General features: G+C 43.1%; 1 protein-coding gene across 1 annotated transcript; it reads right to left on the reverse strand.

Moving 5' to 3' along the window:
• Nucleotides 1–5,242: 5,242 nt before the first annotated feature.
• Nucleotides 5,243–10,184, reverse strand: LOC134483552 (uncharacterized). The gene is made up of 6 exons (XM_063278790.1): nt 9,767–10,184; nt 8,576–8,735; nt 7,258–7,401; nt 6,459–6,625; nt 5,631–5,736; nt 5,243–5,506 (listed from the first exon to the last, which is right to left on the reverse strand). Exons 1-5 carry the CDS (start codon nt 9,891–9,893, stop codon nt 5,672–5,674), a joined length of 663 nt encoding a protein of 220 aa, XP_063134860.1. The 5' UTR covers nt 9,894–10,184; the 3' UTR covers nt 5,243–5,506; nt 5,631–5,671.
• Between the last annotated feature and the right edge of the window lie 13,301 nt (nt 10,185–23,485).

The following is a 23,485-nucleotide window of genomic DNA, read 5'->3' on the forward strand; positions in this document are numbered from 1 at the left end:
TCTGTAGTGGGGACGACGTCACAATTTCACTGAAAACCATGCACAGCCTCGTTTTAGACTGTATTAAAGTAGCCCACGATTTCAGTGCTCCCTGCAAGGTGACAGTAGTAACATGAGTCTGCCTGCACCTCGACAGTTTTCACTAGGGACTTCTGAGTGATTTTATGAAAATTTATAGTGAGTTCATGGATGAACATGCACAAACACAAATGCACACACACACTTTACTGACATGTTGCACATTCTTTCCACACAAAGAAGAAAGTGAGTATTAATGAAAACACACCTATAAAGGAATCGATGGACAGGGTTGTGGGGAAGCTGGGGCTTAGAGTTATTTAAAGGCCCTGTGCAGGCTCTCCTTCTGTTGGAGGCTAAACTTCAAGTGCAATGGGGTTCTTTATTTTCTTTCTGTATAGCACACAGAGCTAGGGTGGAAACTAGGTTTTGAGCATATTTGGCAAGTACAGTCACACTGAATTAATTCCTAGGGCTGGAACCCTATTAATGTTCTACAGAATTACAGGGCAGGCTGGATGAAGACTCTCAGCTGACAATGTGGACATCTCAAGACAGGCACTGGACAATGGCTGACAGACTTGTATGAAGACTGATAATGTTTTGCTATCTCAGAGGAAAAGAAGGCCCCTCCGACTACACTGTACTCTAAGGACAGTTTATTCAGGTATGGGATGACATGAACTATTGTCTCATGTCACAGATGTCAGCACAAAATATCCTAGGTATTGTATGCCAATGGTAGCATTAACAGAACAAATCACACAGTGTTGTGAAGATATAGAATATGACTATATGTAGCAAGAACCAGGCCTCTTCTAGTTTCTAAGATCATACCTGAGAACCTCAAATATAGTAATAATGTGATAATGTGGTATAAGTCTAGTTACAACTAGTTTCTATTGTGACACAGATGACTCTTTTTGTGTCATGTTCAGCTTATAATGAATGACTAGACCTAAGCATGAGAATAACCAAATACTACATTGCTTCTCTAGCTGCTGAGCTTTTAAAAGCCCTGGGGTGACAGCAAGCTTTTGTGGACATCTGGATTATTCCTTCTGTACTTTAACTCTCTGAGTCAACCCCACTCTGAGTAAGTCAGTTCCATTCCATAAGTTGGAAATCAGTCAACTGGAAAAAAAAATACTTTCTCAATACAAACACAGATTGGCCATGGAAAAAGGGCAGCTTGAACTGTCCCACCTAGGTCCTGGGCTTGCACAGGCCTGCTCTCCAAAAGAAACGTGTGTTCACAGCTGCAGGCTGCATTCACTATGGATGCTCTTGAGGTTCCTCCCTAAACTGCTTAGATTAAGATAATTTTGTTGCCATCTATCAAAAGAATTCATTATGCCAAACTGGCCTTTCTTCTGAACCTTCTGTTCTGTGGGCAGGGCAAAATCTCCAGCAACCCTCACAGCAATGTGGGCTGCCAATCTGGGACTCAGAATTACACCAGTGCAAACCAAGAACAGGGCAACTGGAAGAGACCTCATTGGGTTATAGGAACCTTCTGTTCTGAGTCACTTCTCAGAAGGGGCACTTTGCTCTAACTCCTCCATGAGACCCAACCAGTACTGGGGCTGGAGGATCCTTAGGTGTGGCAGCTCTGAGCTGGGAGGGGGAGCTGGCACACTGACAGGGAGAAGCCTGTTTTCACAACTGATCTGGATCTGAGGAGCAGGTGCTTTTAAAGAAGCATGTGAGAGTACCTCCTGCAGGAGAGCTCACTCTGCAGGGAAAGTCACACAGGACAGCGAAAAGTGGCTTCCCAACTTCCACAGGTCCTGTGACCCCAGGGAGGGCACCAGATGGTCCAAGAGTTTGAGAAAAGCCTGCATTTGCCTGAAAGACTTCCCTCAACCATAAGTCCCACCACTGTCCCAGACTCACACCTGAGGATCAGCAAAGCCTGGCACCTGCTGGGGTCCCCACAAACTGAACCCAGAATGGAGAACTGCGGGAAAGCACTTCGGGGGAGGGGGGAGACACAAGTCTCTGGGGCCAGGCCTGGGGTCTGTCCCTTAGGCTCTCCTCACCTCCATTAGCCTCCTAGTGCAGAGCGCTGCAAGCCGGGATCTCAAAAGTCTTGGGCTGAAGAAGTGGGAGAAGGTAGCAGCAGTGGCGGTGGGGTCGACAGGGGAGTCGAAGACGGAATGGTAGCAAGGCAAGCAGCGGCGGTGAGGGCGGAGGCCGGGGGGGGGGGCGAAGGAGAGGACGGGTGTGGGGGGGTCGGGGCGGGGGCAGGGTAGGGGCGAGGGCAGGCTGGGGGCGGGGGTTGGGACGGGTCTGAGTCGAGGGCGGTGGTGGGACTGGGAGGGGGGATGGGTCGGAGGCGATGTAGAGTGCGGGTGTGAGGCGGGGGCGTGGGCAGGGGCAAGAGCAGGGGCGGGGGCAGGAGCAGGGGCAAGCAGAGCAAAACCCAGCCCTGTCAGCTGGCAGATACCCTCTGGGGCAGGACAGACTCGCCCTGCAGCTCTATTGATGGGGTGACAATGGAAGAAGCAACAGACTCAGGAATTCTAGGTAAAAAGAGAAACTCAGAGAAGGGGTTTCAAATCAGAGGAATAATTGAAGCACTATTGTTATTAGGTCGTCATTAAACGTCTGGTAGAAAGGCTGCATTAAAGCCTAGTGGCCCTCATATATATTTTTTAATTTTTGTAGTGGCATCGTTTAAATACTATCTATTTTCTTATGAGAATAATCTTATGAGTTAAATCCCACATTTGGATTTAACTTGGTATTTGTTATCTGTGTAGAAAAATTACCAATATCAAATAGATTTTTCACTTTTCTGTAGTAAAGGACTCTGAAGAAGCCCTAATGATTGTTGAATTCACTCACATGTCTATTGCTTCATCCCCCTTTTCATTTCTGATTTGATAATTTAGGTATTGACACTGTGGTGTGTACTTAGTTTCAGAAAGGGGTTGTTTCTCTTATGGATCTCCTCAAAAAACAGCTCTTGCTTCCTATGACACTTTGTATTATCCTCTTCGTTTGTAATTGAATGATTTTAGTACTAAGTTTATTTCCTGCCATCAAATCATACCAGACTCTCTGTAGGATAAGGCTTTGCCTCATCTTGGTAACAGCAGCATGTGATAAATGAAGCTTTTGCTGCTCTCTCTAGTGGTGATGACGTCACAATCTCTGTGTAAACCATCCACAGCCTGTTTTTAGGCTGTATTATAGAGGACCACCATTTCAGTGTTACCTGGCAGGTGCCGTGGGACACTAGTAACACACGTCTGCATGCACCTCGACAGTCTTCATTACAGTCTTCTAAGTCATTTTATGAAAATTGATAGTGAGTTCATGGATGAACATACACAAACACCTACACAGAAACACAAACAAACACAAACTCTCTCTCTCTCTCTCTCTCTCTCTCTCTCTCTCTCTCTTTCTCTCTCTCTCTTTCTCACACACACACACACACACACACACACACACACACTTTTCTGACATGGTACACATTCTTTGCACACCAAAAATAAAGTGAGCAGTAATGAAAAGACACCAATAATGGAGTCGATGGAGGGAGTTATGCAGAAGCTGGGACTTAGAGTTACTTAAAGGCCCTATGCAGGCTCTCCTTTTGTTGGAGGAGAAATTTCAAGTGCAATGTGGTTCTTTATTTTCTTTCTCTAAAGCACACAGGCTATGGTGGAATGTAGGGCTTTGAGAATGTTTGGAAAATACAATCACACTGAATTAAATCCTAGGGCTGGAACCCTATTAATCTTCTACAAAATTACAGAGCAGGCTGGATGAATACTCCCAGGAGACAATGTGGACATCTAAAGACAGGCACTGGACAATGGCTGAAGACTTGTCGAAGACTGGAAATATTTTGAAAATTCAGAGAGAAAAAAAGGCCCCTCTGACTACACCGTACTCTAAGGACAGTTTATGCAGGTTAGGCATGGCATGAACTATTGTCTCATGTCACAGATGTCAGCACAAAGTATCCAAGGTATTGTATGCCAATGGTAGCATCAACAGAACAAAGCACACAGTGTCATGAAGATATAAATTATGAGTTTGTGTAGCAAGACCCAGGCCTCTTCCAGGGTCTTAGATAGTAACTGAGAACCTCAAATACGGTAGTGATGTGATAGTGTGGTGTAAATCTAGTTACAACTAGCTTCTATTGTGACACGATGACTCCTTTTGTGTCATGGTCAGCTTATAATGAATGACTAGACCTAAGCATGAGAATAACCAAATACTACATTGCTTCTCTAGCTGCTGAGCTTTTAAAAGCCCTGGGGTGACAACAAGCTTTTGTGGACATTCTGGATTGGTCCTTGTGTACTTTAACTCTCTGAGTCACCTCCACTCTCAGTAAGTTAGTTCAATTCCATAAATTGGAAATCAGTCACCTGGAAAAAATACATTCTCAATATGATCCCAGATTGGCCATGGAAAAAGGGTAGCTTGAACTGTCCCACCTAGGTTCTGGGCTTGCACAGGCCTGCTCTCCAAAAGAAACCTGTGTTCACAGCTGCAGGCTGCATTCACTATGGGTGTCCTTGAGGTTCTTCCCTAAACTGCTTAGATTTAAATAATTTTCATGCTAACAATCAAAAAACTCATTATGCCAATCTGGCCAACAGGAGGCGAGGTTCTAGTCTGCATTTTATCAGATATGCATAATACATATGGTCATCATTGACATAGCTGAAAGATCTGCTCTAATATGGACACTAAGTGATGCTGGAGGATGATCCTGACCCACAATGAGCAGTGGGAACACCAGAGCCTTGTAGGGATGCCTGCAACCTAACACGTTGAGCACGCACGGCTCAGTAAGTTACCTGTGAACACACATCTCCTGAGATCTCTCTATATAATTGGAGATGATCCTGTCCACCTAATACAGCACAACATGTGGAATAACAAAAGCTACCTGCAGGAGCTGTGGTGATGACTCACAGGGTAGAGCATCTGCTGCTCTCTCAGAAGAACCACATGGACCCTAACAATTTGGTAAAGCATGTCAGTGATTACATCATAAAGTGTGTGTCGGAGAAACAGCCACATTATCCTCACAAAAGACACTGTCACACTGGGTACCCCTTGGTGACTTTGAATTCACTTATTAGCCCAGGCTCCATGGAACATGCAGAGATCCATCTCCAGCTGTCAGTTCTAAGTCCACAGGAGGGGACAGAACCCTTGAGTAAGAAAGATTGTCTTAAGAGTCAAGAGATAGAATTCAATTTTTATTCATAAGGAATTCATTTTTACAACAAAACAGGATTAAAACCAATAAATTAAAATATTTAAAAATATTTGAAAAGTGAAAAATAGTAACAAGAACATACAAATATGAAACAACGAAAAGGAAACTTCAATTAAAATCATAACAAAAATAGTACTAAACAGCACATTCTTAACGAACATTTAGAAGCACAGATGTATTGCTGTTTCTCCTCTTGCACACATAATGAAGTTGACTCTCAAGTGGTGTTTTCTGAAGAAGAAAGTGAGTAAGACCTCAATCAGTCAGGCTGGCTTAGTGTTATATAAATTTAGGGTCTCTAAGAAATGACAAATTAACTCTGAGGAAGAATACTCATCCAAAAAATGTTGTTTACCATTCAGGATGTTTGTCATCAGGGACTCCTGAGAAAGCAACTTATTCCTCAGGAAGCTCTCTTACTGGTGTGTGTCCAATTCCAGCTCTCTTGCACTTTCTGAGACCTGGGAGAGGAAGGCAGTTTTTCAGACACTGATTTGGTGGTGAAATGCAAGGCAGCTGTCTGAAGGCTGCCTTCTACCACCTCAGTTCTATTGGACAGTCGACATGGACCTTTTAACTGATATCATTGTTGCTAACTCTTTGGGAAGGGCAAAATCTCCAGAGAGCCTCAAAGTAATGTGGGTGGCCAATATGGGACCCAGACTTATACCAGTGCAAACCAAGTACAGGGCAATGGGAAGAGACCTCATTGGGTTGCAGGAAGAAAGTAGATGTCCATATGTCACCAAGGTTAAAACCAATGACAAGTTCTAATTTGACATTTGCACTTTGTTCTTATCCCGCAAAGGTGCTTCCTACACAAGAAGTCACATGACCACAGAGTGTCATTTGTCAAAGAACCAAGAACTTGTTCAAAACTCTACAGAGAATCCAATCTATCATGTGGATATGCAATAATGAGGCATGTTATTAATCTGTCACCATTTCTATACTGCAGCTTCAAAAAGAGCAGACAAATATACTTGCAAAATAATTCAGTTTCTGAAAAGTGGTTGGCTTCCCAGAATACTTGTGCATAGGCAGAGCAATGAACAATTCCATTACATGAGGTGGTTGGCTGGTTGTGAGTATAAATTAGAAAGGTGGTAGGAGAGAGCAAAGATGTATCAAATTGGCAAACTTTATCAGATATTTTTAAGCTAACACAGCTGCTCAACCCTACCAGATGATGCTGGGTCTGGACGTTGCTGGTCTTTATCTTTCTTGTTGAAGTCAACCAAATATTTCTGGTTCAGTGCACAATCAAGATGTACCTCCTTGCTCTCCTGCTTCAGTGGGACCAACTTCTTCCTACATGTGTTCTCCATCAGGAGCTGGCTGAGCAGGTTTCTGGAAATACAGTCTGCATAGTAAGATCATGCTGCCCCTTCCTCCCATTCCTACTCCCAAGTCCCACTAAATCTACCAGGTCCCAGATACCCATGAAGACTTAATAAAATACAACTCGATACATATAATGCTGCTGCACAAACCACAAAGAGTTAATTCGGGGAAGGATAAATTGTTTGTTTGGCCCGAGCACCAATTAGTGTCCACATCTCTCAAAAAGAACACAGATCTACATCTATCCATGAAAGCCCAATGCATGGGGGCAACATCAATTAGCAGTGGGCCAACACCCTCAAAGGAGGTCAGTAGCACCAAGAGAAGGTCATGCTAACCATGTGGTCCACACACTGAGTGTTGTAAAACCTGTTGTGACCCCAGAGGTCCAGGTCACCCTAATAACCTTCTGCTGACTTCAATCAGTGCTGTTCTATCTAGAGCCTTCTGCAGATGCCTAAACAATCCTGGGATGAGTAACAGTCTTTTGTGGAACTGAAAACTGAGTCCTAATGACCCTGGCACACTGATGTGTAAACAGCACAAGAGATAGAATCATAGCTGAAGACCGTCCAATCCTGAAAAAGAAATCAGAAATGGCCCTTCCACGGGTGATAGCCTTTCTGACCAGGACTTACCTAGAGAAGGTCATCTCCTTCTTCAGCTTATGGCTGTTCTCATGGATCTCAGTGTTCTCCATCTCTAAGTTGTGCAGAATTGACATGACCGCCTCCTCCATTCTCTCCAGGTCTTCATAATATGGATTTGGCCTGAAGTGTGGCCTGGCCCGAAATGATAGAATACAATGAACATCAGCATTTAGGAATATATGAACTCAGGGTGGGTCCTGTACTACCCCAGTCCTGGAAGGACACCTTCTGAATTCTACATATTGGACCGTCTTAGGCTTCAGAAACATGTTTTTCTGCGTCCAGGACACCAGAATCACAGCATCCAGATGGAGGGTTCCCTGGCTCCCTTTATTCAATCAAGAGGAAATTTGCAGTCAAGCCAGTTGAGCTATCAAGAGCCTAGGCCTCACCTCTGCATGCTCCCCTACCCCCTACACACCCAGAATCCTATGATTTCTTTTTTCCTGTCCTGATAACAGACCATATATCATCCCAAAATTATAATCTGCACAACGAATACAAATATACAGACAAACGTGGCCACATAGGCAAAGAACTGTGCTGTTGACAGTGGGGCTCCCAGAACAAAGCATTCACATCACCATGAAAGTGTTACAGGTAAATACTCAGGCCAAGAAATAGACTCCTAGATTCCAGGTGTGGAGGGAAATATAAACATAAAAGTTGTGCATATGCATTTGGATGTATGCACACACAGACTCACAGACTGAGACACACCCACAAAAAAGAGAAATGTAAACAAAGTCAGAGAAAGAGAAAAGCAAATATGGAAACAGAGAGCACTTGAGAACCAGGAGAAATGCATGCACCATTGCTGTCTCAGAGGGCAAGACACACAGACAAGAACAAACAGGCCTGAGCCTGAGACCTTCTAGTCAAGCATTGAGATGAACTGTTTGGGACCAGGCCCCTCAGGCTGCTGCCTGGATCTTCCAGCACTTAGTCCCCTGCCTAGCAAGTACAGCCTCACCAAAAACTCACTGCAATTACAATCTTGCACAGCCACCAGCTGTCAAGGGCTTTCCAAATGCACGCTGTGCACTCACTCTCCCTGACTTTATCCCTGAATTCGCCAGTCAGATCACAAGTTCTGCTTTTCAATAAATGGAAGCAGATGAGTCCATTTTCCATCTCGCTCCTCAGGAAGGGTCAAGGTTCTGAATCTCCTCTATATGGGAGGTGAGGTTTAGCACAGGGTGGCTAGGGAGGCACAGCTTTCTAGAACCCAAAACCTTAATAGGATAAGATGAAGGTGACCTTGCAGACCCAGGAATGAAACAAGAGCATTTGGAGCAGTTCATACCTGTTGTTCTTGGATCTCTCTGTCAGAAACCTCAGGCGATCTCTCAGGTCATTTCTCTCCTCGGTAATGAGCTGCAGCTCTTCAATCAGCCTCTCCTTTTCCTTCTTGGCCTGATTCTTGCTTAGGTCAGTGCCAGGGGATGATGTTTCTCTCCCAGCATCTGTAGGTAGAAGAACACAAGTAAACCTGCATGGGGAGAATGCATAGAGTGTACATAGACCACAGTGAGGCCTACACAGAACAAGCCTGGAACCCAGTGTCATTGCTAGGCGATTGGTCAATGCTTAGGAGGCCTCCTCAGTGGATCTCAGTTCTCCCACTACTCTATAGAGACCAAGAGATGTAAGCAGCCAGGTGTTCCCTATGCCGGACATCACGTGCCTACATGTACCACGGAGATGGCTTTTCCAGGATTATTATCAGCTGAACAGGGTACAGCTTTATTTCAGGACCCTCACCCCTGTGGTTTCAGAACTCAGATGATAAATTCACCATCCACAAAACTTGAGTGATTGGAGACACTCAGATGTCCTACCCTGATACTCTAGGCCAACAACTTTGGATTTAAAACACATTTCCAGGAAGGACATGGTCAACAGACTTATCAATTCCCCTATATGAAATAACAAATGCCCCAGAAGTTCCAATAGGTTACAGGCTGAATCTTGGTCCACATGTTCCAAACAGTTTTGGTATTTTAGAAAAATGTGTGTAACACACAACCTCTAATATATAAAGCTAACGATGACCCTGCCAGTTAGAAGAAATCAGAGGACGTCTAAGAACATAAGGTTATTGCCTGGAGCACAATTCTCCCCCTGTTACTACTGTCAGGTGTCCACTGTATTTAAAGAAGCAACGATAGTGAAATACATTGCTGCCCTGTCTAAACTCAGAAAAAGTGGACCCTCCATGACTCCTGATGGTGTTTTTATATCAATGTAACATAACAAATGAAGTGAAAAGTAAAGGCCAGAAGTTCACAGTATAATAGCATTGGCCTTACCATATCCTCCCAGTGGGGATGGGGAAACTAAAGTTCTGAAATCCTTGACTTTCAGGAATTGTGATATTCATGGAAATTCAATTCCTTTTCAGATGCTCCAGTTGTTGTGGCCCATTGCTAGAAAGGTCAGCTTAAGCCTGCAGCCCCCCTGACATGAAGCTCAAAATATACTGCCCAGAACTTACTCCACATTCCCCAGAAGTGCTGTCTTTGTCCATCATTACTTAGAGACGAAAGGCCAGACTCCTTCACTGTAGTCTCTCCACAATCGACGTTCCCCCTCCCAAAACGCTTGCGAAGACGGGAAAACATGTCTTAGGGTGTAACCGCCAGACTCAGACTGAGAGAAACTAGGGCACTGGTTGTCACTACAACACTGGTGACATCACAGAGGATGCCAGAACACTCTAGGAGACAATAGAATGTCCAAGAAGGGACAGCTGATGTCATGGGGAGCAGACTTTCCCTCCCTGCTAATGTTCTCCCTGTACTGAGCATAAGCTGAGGTGCCCTTTCCAGGAGACTTTCCCAAGGCAGAGCCACTGAGCATCTCCTGCTTCCAAAGCCAAATTTTCCTCAAGGCTTGATTATAAAAAACCTTAGTAATTCCTATGCATCTAAATGAATGTTTCCTTTCAAATCTTTCCCAAAAAATGTCTCATCCTAACTCAAATTGTCCTCATTCACCAATGTTAGCCATTAAAACGTCCTGAGATTTCACACCAGCTTGAATATGCAGTCAAAAGTTCTCCTGTCTCATTCTGTACAGGTGCTTTATATCACATCAAGAAATAGTCTGCATGGTAGGTTACAACATGGGTGTGTGTTAGGGGAACACTCATGAAGTCATGTGCTTAGCAATCGACAATTGCAAAGAAATTCCTTAGGAGAAAGAGTTGATGTCTTTAAAGTGCTAGGAAAAGTGTGGAGACCAGTTGGCAGAGGAAAGTGCAATATTGGAGCCACCAGTGAAGGGAACCTCATGCTGCTTGTGGGGTTCTCCTCTCTGCACCAATGTCGCCAAAGGAGCATTGCTCACAAGCCTGAGTAAGATATACCATGAGCTTCTGTCAGAAAAATAATATAGTCAAGAGATATAGGGGGTGCACATAAACGTCTACAATGAAGCTATAAACATCATTAAGTGGATAGAGTAAGGTCCCAGCACCTGTACACTTGGAAATGGCCACCACACCAAACACAAAAGCATCTATCATAGTAAAAAATGAATACTGTATAGAATTCACACATTAACACTGATTGATCACATCCATAGTTCAAATTTTGGGGGCAAATTCATGGCCCTAACTATCTTTCTCTCAACTTATATAGCAAAAAATAAGAAAGAAAGAGGAAAGAAAAAGTCAAAGCAAAAAGCTCAAGCTTCTCATATGAGGACTGCAGGAAGTGTTATATGGTAGTCAGTTCTGATTAGACCATTTTAGATAGAACAGTGCACAGTGACCCTTAGTGTGATGGGCCCTATATAAAGCTTTTGGCAATATTGGAATTTTAACAAACCTCATCCAGAACGTACAGAAGAGGCAAGGATTTGATCACAATGTCCTTGCTCTCTAGCTGGTTATTTTTCTGCGTCCTTGATTGTCAGGCATAGAAAGCAACAATCTGAAATACCTGGTAGACATGGAAAAAGGTGGCTAAAACTATAGTTGTGGGTTGCTCACCTCAACTGTCAAAGGCTAATGCTGTCCTCACAGTCCTTGGAGTCCAGTCTTGTAAGCCTATTTATTGGAAAGTGGAAGGAGGTTCATCTGAGCTCAAAGTGAACCTGGCCAGCCATGTAGAGGGCAACTTGTGATACTTGAGACCCTGTCTAAAACCAGCACAGAAACCCACCCTTCATTCAAAGCATCATCTGTGAATTGTTGATTATTTACCATTCTCTCCCTAGCAGTCTTTCAGTCTGGAATGATAGAAAAGAACTGAAAATGATCTTCCTATTCTCAGGACATTAATCTCTCGTTCCTTAGGTGCACATTAAGAACCCATGCAAATGGGTATGACCATCTGAACAACTTAGTATCATCTACTCAGTATATCTAGCCTAATACTGTGCCTATGGCAATCTCAAGCTTCCCTGAGTGTTGCTGACCCAGCAAGAAGTATGAAGTACTGAGGTCAAACCCCAGTGATCCTTTCAAGGGTTTAGAAGAAAGCCATCAGAGAAACTCCACTTCTTTGTCCTTAGATTAAATCACATTGACACAATGTGAACCTGGTGGACTATTTAACCAGAAATCTTTCTCCTAACCCCAGCTTTTTGAGTTCAGTCCATGTGAACCTGAATAAGGAGAATGCATTGAGTGTACATAGAGCACAGTGAGGCCTAAACAGGAGAACAAGCCTGGAACCCAGTGTAACTGCAAGATACCTCCTCAGGGGGTTGGGGATTTAGCACTTGCCTAGGAAGGGCAAGGCCCTGGGCAAGGCCCTGTGTTCAGTCCCCAGCTCCAGGAAAAAAAGAACCAAAAGAGAGAGAGAGAGAGAGAGAGAGAGAGAGAGAGAGAGAGAGAGAGAGACCTCCTCAGTGGGTCTCAGTTCTCCCACTACTCTATAGAGACCAAGAGATGTAAGCAGTCAGGTGTTCCCTATGCCTGCCAACACATGCAATAAATGCAGTAAATTTTAATTTCTGTTCAATTGTTCAGTAACTTACTTACACTTGGATATGGTTTGGAAGTGGTGGGGCTTCATGATCAGCATTGCATTTAATAATACATAACCAATCATCCCTCCTAGAATGACTGTGTACATAGAGAAAGAACATTTATTAGAATGGCTTATAGGCTGTGGTACAGCTAATTCAACAAGGAATGGAAGGTCTAAAACGCAGTAGTTGCCCCTGTTGAAGACAATCCCCCTCGCATAGCTGTAGCCATTTTGTTCCATGCCTGCCAGATAGTTCATATTCTTGCTGTAATATGTCGCCTATCATTGTTGTCTGAAAATAATTTAACTCACAGCAGGGTCAGCCATGATCACATAACTTGTGTATGTTTTTCTTATTGGTTATTTTGTTTATTTATATTTAAAATGTTAACCCCCTTTCCACTTTCCCCTCCAAAAACCCTGCATTCCACCCCTTTCCCCAGCCCCCTCGAGGATGCTCCCCCACCCACCCGTTCCCAAACCACTGGGAGGAAGTTGTTTATGTTGTGAGGTTTCTTAATCTTAAATTCCATAAGTATAAGCTTCGTGTAGGACCAATAAAATAAAAGGTCAATATGAGGGCTGCAGAGATGGCTCCATGGTTAAGAGCACTGACTGCTCTTCCAGAGGTCCTGAGTTCAAATCCCAGCAATCACATGGTGGCTCACAACCATCTGTAATGAGAGCTGATGCCCTCTTCTGGTGTGTCTGAAGACAGCTACAGTATACTTATATGTAAATAAATAAATTTTTAAACAGATAAAAAGTCAGTATGAAGCTTTGTTGTCTAAAATGGCTTGAGTCAGGGCTGACAACCAGACAGCCCTCCAGCACCTGCCTATGAGCTCACATTTTAGTCTTTATAAACTGACATAGAAAAATGTCCAGGGTCCTAGCCTGACAAATTCTCAGCTACGTCTCTGATGATCAGTCTTAGGTTGGACATTCAAAAAACCATCCCTCTCTAAGTGAGCTCAGAGTTTGTGTGGTTTATGGGGCAACTCCTGAACACCAACGGTTTTGTCCATAAGGCTGGAAATTTCAGCTGCTCTTTAGTACATGCAGGAATCCTGAAGAAGTAGGCAAATTAATAAAGCAAACTTCTTTCTTCCATGTCCTTGATATGAGCTGCCAGCAGAAGGTGTGTTCCAAACAACAACCAACAGATTGGGTAAAGATCTTTATCAATCCTACAACAGATAGAGGGCTTATATCCAAAATATACACAGAACTCAAGAAGTTAGACCGCAGGGAGACAAATAACCCTATTTAAAAATGGGGTTCAGAGCTAAACAAAGAATTCACAGCTGAGGAATGCCGAATGGCTGAGAACACCGAAAGAAACGTTCAACATCTTTAGTCATAAGGGAAATGCAAATCAAAACAACCCTTAGATTTCACCTCACACCAGTAAGAATGGCTAAGATCAAAAACTCAGGTGACAGCAAATGCTGGCGAGAATATAGAGAAAGAGGAACACTCCTCCATTGTTGGTGGGATTGCAGACTGGTACAACCATTCTGGAAATCAGTCTAGAGATTCCTCAGAAAATTGGACATTGAACTACCTGAGGACCCAGCTATACCTCTCTTGGGCATATACCCAAAAGATGCCCCAACATATAACAAAGACACATGCTCCACTATGTTTAAAGCAGCCTTATTTATAATAGCCAGAAGCTGGAAAGAACCCAGATGCCCTTCAAAAGAGGAATGGACACAGACAATGTGGTACATCTACACAATGGAATATTACTCAGCTATCAAAAACAATGACTTTATGAAATTCATAGGCAAATGGATGGAACTGGAAAATATCATCCTGAGTGAGGTAACCCAATCACAGAAAAACACACATGGTATGCACTCACTGATAAGTGGATATTAGCCCAAATGCTCGAATTACCCTAGATGCACAGAACACATGAAACTCAAGAAGGATGACCAAAATGTGAATGCTTCACTCCTTCTTTAAAAGGGGAACAAGAATACCCTTGGCAGGGAATAGGGAGGCAAAGTTTAGAACAGAGGCTGAAGGAACACCCATTCGGAGCCTGCCCCACATGTGGTCCATACATATACAGCCACCAAACTAGATAAGATGGATGAAGCAAAGAAGTGCAGGCTGACAGGAAGTGGATGTAGACCTCTCCTGAGAGACACAGCCAGAATACAGCAAATACGTAGGCGAATGCCATCATTAAACCACTGAACTGAGAACGGGGCCTCCATTGAAGGAATCTTAGAAAGGACTGAAAGAGCTCAAGGGGGTTAAGACCGCATATGAACAACAATTCCAACCAACCAGAGATTTCAGGGACTAAGCCACTACCCAAAGACTGACCCTGGGCTCCAACTGCATACATAGCAATGAATAGCATAGTAAGAGCACCAGTGGAAGGGGAAGCCCTTGGTCCTGCCAAGACTGAAACCCCAGTGAACATGATTGTTGGGGGGAGGGCGGTAATGGCTGGAGGATGGGGAGGGGAACACCCATACAGAAGGAGAGGGGGAGGGGTTGGGGTATGTTGGCCTGGATATCGGGAAGGGGAATAACAATCGAAATGTAAATAAGAAATATTCAAGAAAATAAAGATGAAAAAAATAAAAAAAAGAAGGTGTTGTTCAGATTAGATGTGGGCCTTTCCATCTCAAAAGATCTGAACTAAAGATTTAGCTTCTCATCTCAAAGATTTGTATTAGAAGTAGGTCTTCTTGCTTCAGAAAATTTAATGAAGAAAAAAAAATCCAATGGTGCTCATGCTTTTAGCCTCAGGATCCAGGAGGCAGAGGCAGGTGGATCTCTGAGTTCAAGGCCACCCTGGTCTACAAAATGAATTCCAGGACAGCCAGAGCTACACAGGGAATCCCTGTCTAAAAAAAAAAAAACAAAGAAGAGGAGGAGGACCAAGAGGAGGGGGTTGAAGAGAGGAAAAAAGAAAGACGGAACGAGAGAGAGAGAGAGAGAGAGAGAGAGAGAGAGAGAGAGAGATCCCCCTCACAGGGCGTCAAGCCATTTGGCATTAGTTGATTCCAGGTACACTCAAGTTGACAACCAAGAACAGCAATCCCATTACCCGTGGTTGTGATCTCACCCTGGTAGGCTCCTGAGTAGGAGGCTGAAGCAGGAGAATTGCCATAAGTCTGATGCCAGCATGAACTACACACGTGTTGCAAGCCAAGCCAATCTCAGCTACAGTTTGAGATTCTGTCTGAAAAATATGAAAGAGAAAGAAAACATAATTTCCTAGAGCAGTGTTTCTCAACCTTCCTATGGCCTCAACCCTTTAGAACAGTTCCTCATGCTGTGGTGACCCCAACTACAAAATTATTTTGTCGCTACTTCACAACTGTAAATTTGCTACTGTAATGAATCTTTATTGTAGTGTTAACTATCTGATAGGAGACCCTGTGTGGGTCACGACCCACAGGCTGAGGGCCTTTGCCCTAGAGGTGGTCTTGGCCTAGTTTATATAGTTCATATTACAATGGCCTCTCTCAGCGTTTGAAGGTCAAGTATATTCACTTGTAACATCAAAACTTAAAAATTCAGTTGAGCTGCTGGCTGGTACGGTCTGACATCCCCCAGAATAGCTTTGCCACTTTGTTCCATGCCTGCCAGCCATTTCATATTGTTGCTGTAACACGCCTGCCGTCACTGACTAGGAGAAGGGAGTTGGCTCAAGGACATGCTGACCACACACCTTGTTTTGTTCTGAATGTTCTGTATGCGGTTTGCTAATCTAGAGAAATTCTACACCTGAAGGAGTGGTTCCCTGAAGTGGACACAGGTGAAAGGCTAAGGCAGATGTTTGAAGGAACGTTTCACTGAAGCAGACACAGGTAAAAGGATGTTCTGCTAAAGCACGCATGTGAAAGGACACGTGATGAAGGGTTCTGCACTAAGGACACACATGCATTGGTCTGCCTTGCATTCTGTAGTTGAGCTGCATTTGTTGGGACTTCATAGAACCACAGCAAAAAACCTTGTGGTGGGCTGCTGTGGTTTCTCGCTGTTTCCTTGGACTCGGGCTGATGGGCAGAGTGATGTCAGCTGAGACAGACACAGGTGCTGACGCACGACACACGCTGAGGCCAGGCCCATGGAGGACATGGGATATTGAGAGGGAGTTTGGATGGAGTTATGCTTGCGTAGCTTGTTGGTCTGGGGTCTCTGCTGATCTCTGCTCGCCTGAGAGCTGTTCTTACTGACTGTGTAGCATCTTGACTGTTTTTGTTCCACTTGGACAGCCCTCAGGACCAGGCTCTCCTCTCTCTTAACCATGGCTGCTGTCCTCTTCCTCTCTCCTCTCCATCACACATGTTCTTCCTTTATTCTTTGGCAATTTCTTCTTCCTTCTTCCCTCCTCATGATCCTCTCTAGCAAAGCCCTCAAAGCTCCCCTCCCCCATCTCTCTGCTGTTGGCTGTTGGTGTTGGCTTCTTTATAATCACAGTTAACTGGGAGCAGGGTCAGTTATTTGGGGTTAACCAGTTTTGAGTTCAACAAATTAGCATTAAAATACAAGCAGCATTAGGCCAATACACTACAGGGGTTTTTGTTTGTTTGGTTGGTTGGTTTGGTTTAATTTTCATTTACCTTTTTACTTGTTATTTTATTTTTGGCTATTTTTTATTAATCGGTTATTTTATTTATTTACATTTCAACTGTTGTCCTGTTTTCCACACTCCCCTCATCAAACCTTACATCCCATTTCTGCTCAGCTTTGCCTATGTGACAGTGCTCCCCCACCCACACATATCCATTCCCACCTCACACCTCTAGGTTCTGCATTTGGTGGGGCAACAGGCCTCACCTTGAACCATAGAGCATCCTTGCATACACTTTGGCTGGTAGTTTGGCCCCTGGGAGCTTGGGGATTAGGGAAAGAAGATCTGGTCAGATATTAAATCCAACGATTGCTGCTTTCTCTTCTTTTTCTGGTTATAGGTGAAATTATGTTTGTGTGCTTCTCTTTTTTAAAAATTATTGAGACAAGATTAATTTCTTGGTCTTTCTTGGGTATAGTTTATTTCTTTGTCTTGGAGTTTTCCTCCTATTAGCCTCTGTTGTGCTTTCTTACAGAAAAGAATTGTTTAAATTTGGTTTTGTCATGGTGATTGAGGATTATGCTGGATATAGGAGCCTGTGTCTGTATTACATCTGCCCAAGATTTTCTGACTTTTAGAATCTCTGTTGAGAAGTCTGGTGTAATTCAGATACGTCTGAATTTATTTGTTACTAGATATTTATACCTTACCCCTTTTAATGTTCTTTCTTGATCTGTGCATTTAGCGTTTTAATTATTATGTGAATGGAGGAATTTTTCTGGTACAATTAGTTTGATGTTCTGTAGGCTTGTTGTACCTTTATGGCCTTTTCTTTCTTTACCTTATGGAAGTTTGCTGCTATGATTTGTTGAAGGTGTTTACTGGATCTATGAACTAGAAATCTTAATTCTCTTCTCTATCTATTATCCTTAGGTTTCAACATTTAATTGTGTCCTGAAATTCATGGATGTTTTGGATTCAATAAACCATACATGTTTATCTGAAATGGGTGTTTTGTGCTTTGTGGGATGACCTCCTTGACCCCAGGCTGCATGAAGAATCTCAGCTGACAATGGGGACATAAATTATGAGTATGTGTAGCAAGACCCAGGCCTCTTCCAGGTTCTTAGATATTAACTGAGAACCTCAAATACAGTAGTAATGTGATAGTGTGGTGTGAATCTAGTTACTATTCTCTATTTTGATATAGATGACTCTTTTTGTGTCATGGTCAGCTTATAATGACTAGAAGACCTAAGCTTGAGAATAACCAAAGACTACATTGCTTCTCTAGCAGCTGAGCTTTTAAAAGCCCTGGTGTGACAGCAACTGTTGGTGGACATTCTGGATTATTCCTTCTGTACTTTAACTCTCTGTGTCACTTCCACCATCAGTAAGTTAGTTCAATTCCATAAATTGGAAATCCATCACCTGGAAGAAACACTTTTTTTTTTAAAGATTTATTTATTTATTTATTTATTTATTTATTTATTTATTTATTATATACAAGTACACTGTGACTGTCTTCAGACACACCAGAAGAGGGCATCAGATCTCATTACAGATGGTTGTGAGCCACCATGTGGTTGCTGGGATTTGAACTCAGGACCTCTGGAAGAGCTGTCAGTGCTCTTAACCACTAAGCCATCTCTTTAGCCCAAGAAATACTTTCTGAATATGATCTGAGATTGGCCATGGAAAAAGGGTAGCTTGAACTGTCCCACCTAGGTTCTGGGCCTGCACAGGCCTGCTCTCCAAAAGAAACCTGTGTTCACAGCTGTTGGCTGGCTAAGAAAGATTTCACGAGACGTGATACACAGCCCTCGGACTTCTGCTTCAGTCATCTGCACAATTTTTCCCGGACGATATCCTCATACCTCCAGCAGGCGGGTGATGAAGCTGTCCACTCTCAGCTCCCCTTCAGCCATCTTGTGGGCACCAGACTCTCCTCCCTGCAGCAGGAACAAGGGCTTCTCCATGGTGGCTGCAGCAGCAGTGGTGGTTTGGCATTCTCACCTAGGAGGCCCTATGCCTTTCTACCCCAGTTCCAACTCACCTCAGGCCGGGGCCTTCCCCCCCCATCCACTTCCCATGGAGCAGGGAGAGCAGCACCCACTAGAAATAAAAGGGAAGCCCTTGGTCCTGCCAAGAGTGAACCCCCAGTGAAGGGGCTTGTTGGGGGGAGGGTGGTAATGGGAGGAGGATGGGGAGGGGACACCAATAGAGAAGGGGAGGGGGAGGGGTTAGAGGGATGTTTGCCTGGAAACCCAGAAAGGTAATAACAATTGAAATATAAATAAGAAATACCCAATTTAAAAGATGGAGAAAAAAAGAGAAAAGTGTCACACATTTAAAACAGAAGAATATGGACCCTAATTTTAAACCACAGCTCTGTCAATTAACTAAACCTTTAAAAAGCTCAGAAAATCAGGCCAAACAATATTTTCTCGGTTTATGTATCTGTAATGTCACATAAATAATAATGTCCGTTTCTTGCTATTGTGGAGGGAATTAAATAGATAATATGTAATCATGGAAATTTTGAAGTACCATCCATTTTTCTGTTCATTAAATCACTCTTCCTCATTTCATTGATCAAGTATGTATGTTTTCTTTTCATAATTACATGTATAATAAAACCAGTATAAAAACCTCCAGAATTGTATAAGCTTTCACTTTTAACAAATTAAAATAGTTGTTCTTTGTATTTCTGCTGAACATTTAAATGTTCTTTATATGTCCCAATGCTAGTTTATTGGTACCTATAAACTTTAAACTCTTTGCCTGAGAGCATGAGTACTATTTAATTATATAGTAACTACACTCAGGCTGTCTTTGTATTAGAACCAATTATATCAGACTCTAAGAAAAATTACTATTGCTTTAAAGTTTGTGTGTGTATGAGTGAGAGTATGAGTATGAGTGTGTGTGTGTGTGTGTGTGTGTGTGTGTGTGTGTGTGTGTGTGCAGCACATGACCAAACAAACAACTTTCAGGAGCCATTTCTCCCCTTCTGTCATGTGGGTCCCAGGATGTAACCCAGATGTTTGACTTTGGCAATAAATAATATTACCAACTAAATAAATAAAAAAACAAAGAAAAAACAAGCCACAAATCAACTTTAAAAGTAAAGGCCAGAAGTTCACAGAATAGTAGCATTGGCCTTACCATATCCTTTCTTTGGGGATGGGAAAATTAATGTTCTGAATTCCATGACCTTCAGGAATTGTGATATTCATGGAAATTCAATTCCTTTGCAGATGCTCCAGTTGTTGTGGCCAATTGCAGGAAAGGTCAGCTTAAGCTTGCAAGACCCCCACCATCCCTCCCCCACGCCTACACAGAAAGCTCAAAAGACACTGCCCAGAACTTACTCCACATTCCCCAGAACCACTTTCTTTGTCCATCATTTCTGTGAGACGAAAGGTCAGACTCCTTCACCCTAGTCTCTCCACAATCGACATTCCCCCCTCCCAAAACACTTCTAAGACTGGAAAACATGTCTTAGGATGTATCTGCCAGACTCGGACTGAGATAAACTAGGGCACTGGTTGTCACTACAACATTGGTGACATAGCAGAGGACACCAAGAACTCTCTAGGAGACAATAGAATGTCCAAGAAGGGATAGCAGATGTCATGGGGAGCAGACTTTGCCTCCCTGCTAATGTTCTCCCTGTACTGAGCATAAGCTGAGGTGCCCTTTCCAGGAGACTTTCCCGGGGCAGAGCCACTGAGCACCTCCTGCTTCCAAAGCCAAATTTTCCTCAAGGCTTGATTATAAAAACCTTAGTAATTCCTATGCATCTAAATGAATGTTTCCTTCCAAATTCTGCCCAAAAATGTCTCATCCTAACTCAAATTATCCCCCTTCACCAATATTAGCCATTAAAAATTCCTGAGAAATACCACCAGTTTGAATATGCAGTCAAAATGTTCTCCTGTCTTATTATGTACAGGTGCTTGAAATCACATCAAGAAATAGCCTGCATGGAAGGTTGCAACATGGGTGTGTGTTAGGGGAACACTCATGAAGCCTTGTGCTTAGCATTCAAGGTTGCCACAAAATTCCTTAGGAGGAAGACTTGAAATCATTATGGTGCTAGAAACAGTGTGGAGGCCAGTTGGCAGAGGAAAGTGAAACATTAGAGCCACCAGTGAAGGCTCCTGTTGGGCCCTACCTTGGTGTTTCCCTCCCCCCTCGCTGAGCCTTTCAGCCTGCTATAGCAAGAAATTGTTTACACCTTTGACAGCTGCTCTTAGCCCCTGATTTGGGGCTGGGATTTTCCATGGCACCCTTCCTCCCCACTGAGCTTTTCTGCTTCTTGTTTTGAAGAAGCTGTTTATGCCCCTGATTGGGCTGGAACTATCACCACGCAGACTTGTCCTGTTTTCCTGGTCGGGGATTTTCACCTGCCTTGTTGTTTTTCCATGGCTTTTGCCTCTGGTATATAAGGAGATCTCAGTAAAGCCTTGGTGGCACTCGCTAAAAAGGGGTGACCAGTGTTTTCTTTCAACCCCACAAACCTACACCCGATATTCACACACTGTCAGCGCAGGCACTGACAACAGGTATCACAATAGAAACTAGTAACTAGATTTAACCAAACTATCACATTAATGCTGTATTTCGTGGTATTTTTTTTTTTTTTTTGCTCTCCTAGAACCTGGAAGAGGCTTGGGGTTTTCTAATCCTACTCATAATGTATTATCCTTCCCAACACTATGTGCTTTGTTCTGTTAATGCTAACAGCGCCATCCAATACCTAGGATATTTTCTACTGACATGTGTGACGTGAGACAAAACAGTCCCTGTCATCCCTCACCTGAATAAACTTCCTTAGCGGACAGTGTAGTGGGAGGGTCCTTCTTTCCTCTCCAAGATCGAGAAACATTTCCAGTCTTCAGACAAGTGTGTCAGCCATTGTCCAGTGACTGTCTTGAGATGTCCACATTGTCAGCTGAGTGTCGTCATCCAGCCTGCCCTGTAATTGTTGTAGATGATTAATAGGGTTCCAGCCCTAGGATTTAATTCAGTGCTACAGTACCTGCCAAACACGCTCAAAGCCCTAGCTGCCACCCTAGTCCTGTGTGCTCTAGAGAAAGAAAATAAAGAACCACATTGTCTATCAAGTTTCTCCTCCAATAGAAGGAGAATCTGCATCGGTCTTTTAAGTAACTCTAAGCCCCAGCTTCCCCACAGCTCCCTCCATCGATTCCATTATTGGTGCATTTTCAGTAACGCTCACTTTATTTTTGGTGTGCAAAGAATATGCACCATGTCAGTAAAGTGTGTGTGTATGTGTGTGTGTATGTGTGTGTGTGTGTGTTCATCCATGAACTCACTATAAATTATTATCAAATTACCCAGAAGACCGTGGAGAAACCTGTCGATGTGCATGCAGAATTATGTTACTACCGTTCCATGACACCTTGCAGGGAACACTGAAATAGTGGGCCGCTTTAATAGAGCGTAAAACCAGGCTATGCATGGTTTTCGGTGAGATTGTGATGTGCAACACCACAACAGAGATCAGCAGAAGCTTCATTTATTCCATGCTGCTGTTACCAAGAGGAGGCAAAGCCTCATCCATAGAGAGTCTGGTAGGATCTTATGAAGGCCAATAAACTCAGGGTTGAAATCAAGCCTTTAGAAACAAAGAGAAAAATACAAAGTCAAGGAAAGCAAGAGCTGTCTTTTTCTTTTCTTCCTCTTTTTTTTTTTTTGAGAAGATCCACAAGAGAGACAACCCCTCCCTCAAACTAACAATGCACAAGAGAGACAATACATGAATTAAAAATCAGAAATGAAATGAGGGACATAACAACAGACACAGAGCAAATTCCAAAATCATTAGTTCTTACTCCCGAGGACTTTATGCCAGAAAACTGGAATATTTATTCGATATTGTTGATTTTGTAGACAGATAACAATTACCAAAGTTAAATCCAGATCTGGGAAGGTATCTGAATAATACCCCTAAGAAAATAGATACACTCATTAAAGGTTGCATACATTATATATTATATTGCTTTCTTTTTGCATGATTAAACCCCTTCAAGAACATTTAGCTATGTTATAGAAAGTGTTACTTTTAAAACAAAAGAACAAAGAGAGAAATTGAGGAATCACTGAGAGACACTTCCCAGACAGGATCAAGGAAAGACGGCTGAGAGATGCAAGCAGGGGCTGCAATGCTGCCCTTGAGAAGGAATGTTTTTCTCACTTTACCTCACACTATGTTGTACTACGTCCTATGTTTGTGGAAGAGGCTCTCATGCTCTCTGGGTTATGACAAGTATATTGTGATACTGGGAAGAGGGGTGATTTGCTATACAGATATTTTAAGGAGAAGCCTTTGCTTAGTCTCACTTCCTTGCCTAGTCTTGCCTCAGTCGTTCCTGGTATCATGGGAATAACGATCTTATTATATCTTGCCAAAAGGGAAAGTGAGGTAATCCATATTCATGCCTATATAAGGGTTAATAAGCTTGCAGCTGCATGCAGTTGCATCTGCCTTTGCTCTGCATCCCCTGTGTTCTGGTTATTTGTGACCATACCTGGGCCCCCAACACACTAGATGTTGACAGGCATCACCCTTCTCAGTGTCAGGTTTATTTTCTTTCTGTTTTGAAATCTAAGATGTGGAGGCGTATTACAGCAACAATATGAAATAGCAGGCGGG

This window comes from Rattus norvegicus, chromosome 19 (assembly GCF_036323735.1).
Source record: "Rattus norvegicus strain BN/NHsdMcwi chromosome 19, GRCr8, whole genome shotgun sequence".
NCBI classification, from domain to species: Eukaryota; Metazoa; Chordata; class Mammalia; order Rodentia; family Muridae; genus Rattus; species Rattus norvegicus.

Excerpts from the sequence above, each read along its gene's own strand:
- LOC134483552 (XM_063278790.1), bottom strand. The coding sequence starts at position 9,893 with ATGTTTTCCCGTCTTCGCAAGCGTTTTGGGAGGGGGAACGTCGATTGT. Across the intron at positions 8,736-9,766 it reads GCACTTCTGGGGAATGTGGA|ATGCTGGGAGAGAAACATCA; the intron begins GTAAGTTCTGGG and ends TTCTACCTACAG. Across the intron at positions 6,626-7,257 it reads AAGGAGATGACCTTCTCTAG|AAACCTGCTCAGCCAGCTCC; the intron begins GTAAGTCCTGGT and ends CTGTATTTCCAG.